This window comes from Rutidosis leptorrhynchoides, unplaced genomic scaffold (assembly GCF_046630445.1).
Source record: "Rutidosis leptorrhynchoides isolate AG116_Rl617_1_P2 unplaced genomic scaffold, CSIRO_AGI_Rlap_v1 contig415, whole genome shotgun sequence".
In the NCBI taxonomy this organism is placed as follows: domain Eukaryota; kingdom Viridiplantae; phylum Streptophyta; class Magnoliopsida; order Asterales; family Asteraceae; genus Rutidosis; species Rutidosis leptorrhynchoides.
In genome coordinates, this window is record NW_027266648.1 from 5,671 (window position 1) to 12,667 (window position 6,997).

The window sequence follows — 6,997 nt, forward strand, 5'->3', positions numbered from 1 at the left end:
TCCTATCTTTCTCTCAATTCTGATTGGAGTAACATCATCTTTCAATTTCAGATTGTGGTGAGTATTTTGTGGATCTCACAATGATTAGATTTTCCAAGTTTAATTGACTTGTAAATAATAAAAAAAAAAATCAGATTAAATATGAACTAAATTCGATGGAGAGCAAAGAGTGGAAGAAGAAATCACAAACGAGAGAGATAAACGTGAGTAGGGTAAGAAAGAAATCATTTTCGAGTGGAAAGTTAAACTATGCATAATTTTAGTGGTTTTTAATCACAATCGTTGATCTATTTAGAATTGACGGTTAAGATGAGGAGTCAAAATAACACATTAACTTCTTGAGTCAATGGATCCCTCCTCTTTTAAGTTATATGAGGGAGAAGAGGAGGTGAGTTCTCACTTTCATGTGCTTTTATTATTTATAAAATGATTAATTAATTACCTTTCACATTAATAAATCTTTATTTGTTCTTTATTAGTGTCGGGTAGTGCTATTTGCACGAAAAGAAATACTAACAACACGAAAAGTTATAGATCAATTCACATTTCAACCTTCATGTTACTTTAACTGATCTTCTCAACCCTTATACAATTTAATAGTGTGCAAGTCATCCCTAAAGTATTGAATTAAATCATGTCTTCCACATTTTCACACTTCCTTCTTTGACGCAATCCATTTTTGAAAAGATGTAAATTCGTCTCTAACAACCTCTAAGATCAACAATCATAGATCCCATCCCACCTCCTAGAGGCCAAATTAAGATAATGATTTTTTCAAGGGTTTGGTGGAACGTCTTTTGTGAAACTAATCACGATTTCACAGTGAATTTCATGGAGGGAGGTTTGTTAGTTGTTACTCTCAAAGAAAAATTGGAGTTGTAACCTCATTAATTGAATTTCTATGAGACTATGGTGGTAATTGATTTCATGGCCACAAAAAGGCAGCTGATCTAATCTGCAGTATATTGTTTTTGGTTTGCCCTCCTCTTGAAGCTTGGGATATTATCCTAGCTGATATGGTGGGTGGTTGCTTTGCTTCGGAATTTTCTTTACTTTCTTCTCCGTTACTATTAGTTATGAAGCATAACAATATTTTTGCCATAGTTTTCTTAAATTTTGCGTCATTGCTTTGATTCCAGAGTGAACCCAAACTCTTTATTTAATTGAAAGAATCTCATGTCATGACAACCATTTTGTTTGTAAGTTCTATGCCTACGTTTTTACGGAAAGGTTTTGGTCAAATCAGTGGCGGATATAGCTATGATTTCAGCCAAAAGAAAAGATATTGGAGGTGGCAGCTCACTTCTTTCGGCAAGACGGCCCATGGGTCCAGCTCCAATTACTAGTGGGTACCTCTAATGCCCAATTGAATTTGATAGAAGACTGATCTGTGATGAAACCATCGCGTATATAATTATGTTGTAGATGTGTTAGATCATTAAAATTATATCTGGATAGAAAAGATAATATAAAATAACAGAAATGACTAGAAGTATAATTTAGCCAAAAACTCTTCGTGTTCTTAGCATTTTGATTCGTATAGATAGCTCTACCCATTAGTGCCTAAAACATGTTGTGCATCTTCTACAGTACAATTTTACAAATCTTGAAAGTAGTATTTTACCTTTTAATAAAAATCAAAAGAATATTTTCAAAAATATGATATAAAATAAAATATTAACCAAGGACAATCACTTAAATAAAGCCCATCAATACATTTAAGGGACTCGGAACTAAAAGTCCATTAATACAGCTAGAAGGCTCAGAACTCACGAAGCCCATATGCTTAACAAAGAGAGGTCAGACTAACAAGACCGGACAGAATAGATTATCACAAAATACACGTGCGTGCACGTTTTTCAAATTCAAATCAATCGGAAGACACAATCAAGTGTATGTCAGTTACATCCCTTTGATGAGCATTAATTCCCCCAATCGCGCCCTCATTAACTTATACAGTGTTCATATCTAAGTTCTGTAATAAGATAGACAATAAATCATTTTCTTGCATACAATAAAAAGTTACTTGGCATTTTCTTGATTGTGAATTACTACCCCTTCCTCAACATACATAATGTTTTTATTAATGTGGCATGATGGAATTAACATGATGTAATGAGGATATTTTTGTCAAAAAAATTTGCTTAAGACTTTCTAAATTAAGCAAAACATCATGTATAACCTAAGGATATTTTCTTTGACTCATTATATCTACCTATATATAACATGCTATAATAACCAAAACATCATGTATTTTGAGATGGAGGGAGTAGTAGTATTTCAAACTACGGATAAGCGAAGAGCAACCTCTAGATAAACATGCCTCAGAACTAATAAATCAGAACAAATATTTTTTTTTGCGTTCCTCATTTAAAATTTCGATTAATGAGTCAGTTTGGTTTTATTCAATTTAAATCAAGTTGTTCTAAGAAGGTTTAGACATATCAAATGGTTAGCTTAATTAGAATACGAGTTTAGGAATGTTTAATTCATGCTATTATATATTTTTGAACAATTTCTGAAAAAGACATATAGGATTTCTCCTTTTGTTTAAAGTAACTCGCGAGTGTCCGTCAACTTCTTTGGATACACTATGCGTGTTGTTCACTCTCTGCTTTTGCAACTGGTCCTGTTTCACGCTTTTAATTTTTTTTTTTACTTTCCATTTGACCAACATCCTCAAAACGCAGCGTTTTTCTTTTACTTCCTTCTCCGATGAATTTCACAAAATCAGAAAGCTCTCTCCTTTGAATAACCAATCTCCTCACACACAATCTCCTCCCCACGACGATCCCACCAAACATCATTAAATTTTATAAAATCTGAAAGCTCTCTCCTTTAATTTTTTTTGGATGTCTGTTTTACGGGCGACTGCGGGATGATGAACGACAGTGGTGGTGGGCGGTAATTGGGAAGGATTTATGTGTAAGGTACGTATTAACTTTGTACTTTGTTTGAATTGGGTCGTTTCAAGGAATGACTCCTCTTCTTCCTCATACAGAGGTTCGTTTTTCATTTCATTTCTATTTATACAATTAGTATTCTCGGTTTTTAGGTTTAATTTAATCACTTTACTGATTTAATTAAATTTTTATATTCAAAAATCAAGAATTGAAAGGTATGAGCTTTGAACAGAGGTCGAATGTGTACTGCATTCTGAGACAGAGCACCGTCGCCGAAGTAAGATCAAAGAGAGGTAAATTTAAAGTTTTTTTTATCGGATAAAAATATGAGCTTTGCAACCAATTTTGCGTGATGGAGTTTTGTTATAGTTTCATTACAAACAGCATAGTGGATTTTGTTAACTTGATCCCTTAGTATGGTAGCATTGGTGGGTAACTCTGTAATAGTTGTTTCATAGTCTCTTGCATTCAACGACTTGATGGCTGGAAACAACATGCAAAATTTAATGAGGATAGTTAATGGGTGTCCCATATTTATGTTCTATTGGTTTCGGGCTAGCTTTGATTATATGAAAGTAGCTAAAAATAAAATTACATATGATTTTTATGTCCTACAGTAGGCCTCTGTAGCATTTATTATTGCAAAGCAATATGTATGTTAGGTATACCAGATATAATAATTAGTCTGTTAAGTGGTGTTATAGTAAGGCACTTTTTTGTAATATTTATTTGTATAAAAATGGATATTGATATAAAAATGGATATGAAAAATCTAAAGCCTCATAACTGGTCTGTCGCCATATCGAGGATATTATCATTTACACCTTTGCTAATCATCGTTTTTGATATTCTTTTCTCTAACAAATGAATGTTCTTGATATGATTTTATTATTTTCTGTTATTTTGAGAATTTACGAGTTCTTTGTTGACTGTCAGTTTTAGAAAATCTCTATACTATTGCCGAAATAATTTTAATATCCACTAAAGGGTAAAAGCTACTCATAAAATTTTTTCTTGAGCTTTCAGATGATGTTTTTACTAATGAACTGGCAATTAACAACACCAGTGAATGCAAATTTTTTGGCACATTTTATGAGATGCTGGAAATGGTGGTTCGCAGGAAAGTTCTCTTATAAACTGAGACATACCGAAACACATAGCCTTACACCACACACGCCATCATTTTCATTTTCAGAGTAAGTTATCTAAGTCCTAAGATTATATTTTGGATTTGATTTTGATCTTTGTAAAGGTTTCCTTATTAGTTCTTCTATTTTATTATGTCCCAGCCATGGAAATGATCTCTCAAAATCCTTATTTATTTCAATGAGTTTCTTCAATTAGTTTGAATATGATCTTGCTATTGTGCCTAATATACAAACCCTTAAGAAGTGGTTGTTGTAAAGGTTCTTGCAGCTGATTTAAAGTCGGGGGAGAGAGAGTTTCAAACTGAGGTAAGCTATTGCTACATCCTGAAGATTTTTGATGACATGCTGCTTTTTTGGATTTCCTTACAATCTGATTTACCACATAAAAGAGAAATCAATTCCATGTTTAGGATTCCAGTTCACTTTATTAGAGTTTCAGTTAATTTGAGTTCAAAATATATAACAATAAACTCTATAGAGACCAATCCATTACTTCTCTGTACTAATTCTTCTTTAAAAGAGTTTTTTTTATGAGTAATTTCCGTTAATCTTACCTTGAAAGATTGGCAAAAAAGAATAGCATTATGGTGATTTTTATCTGCAATTATATCCAGTTAGCAAAAGTATGATTTGGATTTTCTTTTGGAAATTTTTGCATAGGACATTAATTATATAGTATCCTGGTCATTTGTCAGGTATCTCTACTTGGAAGACTGCGTCATCGAAATCTTTTGAATTTAGTTGGATATTGTGTAGATAAAGGAAATCACATGTTAGTTTATGAGTAATGGAAGCTTGGCAAGCATTCTTAATGGTAAGCTCAGAATGCACCTTTTCCCTTCACTGTATTCGGAATTTTGTTTTTGGAGGAGTGTTTAAAGAACTAATGAAAGCCATTTTACGTATTTGACCATGAGATTATCATAGATTATTGTTGCTTATGCAGGTGAAAAAAAAAACTTTAAGTTGGGATGAAAGGCTTCAGATTGCTCTTGATATTTCTCATGGAGTTGAATATCTTCATGAAGGGGTATACTTCCTAAGTTAATTCTACATTTCCTTCTTAAACGATACAATGTCTCCTCAATCTAACTATTCTTAAAATAGGTTATACCACCAATCATACATCGTGACTTGAAGTCTGAAAATATATTGTTGGACCACTCCATGAGGGCCAAGGTTATTTTTCGATTCAGATATTTACTTTAGTCAAATGAATACATGGGAATTTTTTATTTATTTATTTGTTTTTCTATAATTATAAAAAGAAAAGAAAAACTAAGAAAACATAAAGGAAGCTAGAGTGAAGAGTTATCGAAAAGTATCCAAATTGCGTATTACTATCATTTGCATATGTTGTTTGAACTTTGAAGAATTTAGTGATAGTAAATTTTTGGAATAGATTTCTTGAGTTTGATGTAATCAATTTTTTGTCGTTACCATTTGAAGGTTGCTAATTTTGGGTTGTCGAAGGAAGATGTTTATGATGGTAGAAATTCTGGACTAAAGGTACATATGCCTAAATAAACCATTAGACCCAGAATACATAACCACAAAGAAGTTCACAATGAAGAGCGATGTTTATAGCTTTGGCGTTGTCATTTTTGAACTAATCATGGTCATCCATCCAGACCAAAAACTTGATGAAATATGTTAATCTTGTGAGTATATATAGATATCATCTTGCCTTGCATTACAAATTGCTTGAACTATATGATTTTCTGAAATAAGTTTTTTCTTTTCGATTTTTAAGGCTGAGATGAGTTCAGATGGCATTGATGAGATCCTGGAGAAGAAACTGGTTGGAAAATGTAGCACTGAAGAAGTAAGGAACTTATCAAGCAATGCTCATAAATGCTTGCACAAAATACCTAGAAACGACATTCAACTAGAGAAGTTGCACAAGCTATTTTGACGATTAAACAAATGTGAAGACTTGCTAGAGAATATACAATGTCTTTCGGTGGAGGCGACCTGTTAAGAGATGTGAACCGAATTGATGTTCCACAAGTCGATATGACTAGGATTGCTAGCATCAAAGGAATTGACTTGACTAAATAGAATATTACTTGATGGTTGGACATATTTTGTACTTGATTTTTTATTTTATTTTTTCAAATGCAAAAGGAAAAAATGAAGGAACTATTTTATTCGTCTTATTTATTTTTGCTCTTCACATAGGAAAGAATAAAACCATACATATTTTTGCTCTTAACCTACAATATATAAATCTGCTAAAATATCGACTAAATATTTGATTGTTGAATGATACGCGGAATATTCCAAATATACATATAATATAAGAGATCTCAAAATGAAAATATGTTTATATTTGTCAGAGTCTGTGATTTGAAGTATTTTCATTTTAAATCCTCATAATAACATATATAAAATATGAAGTCTTTAGAAAATATATAACTTAATCATTTATCTTTACTTATTGTATATATCAACACAATAAATTATGCCAACCGCGACTTGTCGAATGGTTAAAGCATCCACCTCCCTCCTTGAGTTTGAAGGTTCTAATCTCGCTCGGAATATGTCAAAAAACAAAATAAATTATAACCTCCATTATATAGCTCTCCAAAACGTGGACCAAATATTTGTTCGCCGAAGGATACGCGAGACATAATGTAGGAGATATTAAAATAAAAATATGTTTATATTTGTTGGAGTCCGTACATCGCACGGAGATAAATGCTAGTATATATTTTTTTTTTATTCTGTATCTGTCGAATTCATTTTCCGCTCGGAAACTTCAAAACATAAATTATATATTCATCTCATAACTATATCAGGCTGAGTTAATAATGTTAACCATGGTCGTAATGCCGTAAAATCTTTCAAAAAAATGAGTAAGTTTGGAATAACATTTTTTTTTGATGTTAAGTTAGGAATAACACCTTAACTATATATGTATTAATAAGCTCATTAATTATGCCG

General features: G+C 32.0%; 1 protein-coding gene across 1 annotated transcript; it reads left to right on the forward strand.

Moving 5' to 3' along the window:
- Positions 1 to 2,976: 2,976 nt before the first annotated feature.
- LOC139883543 (calcium/calmodulin-regulated receptor-like kinase 2) lies at positions 2,977 to 5,983 on the forward strand. The gene is given in 11 exon segments (XM_071867707.1): positions 2,977 to 3,003; positions 4,310 to 4,357; positions 4,747 to 4,838; positions 4,883 to 4,922; positions 4,998 to 5,081; positions 5,159 to 5,230; positions 5,501 to 5,560; positions 5,562 to 5,687; positions 5,689 to 5,712; positions 5,805 to 5,922; positions 5,925 to 5,983. Coding segments are annotated over 11 exon segments (750 nt in total).
- Positions 5,984 to 6,997: the final 1,014 nt, after the last annotated feature.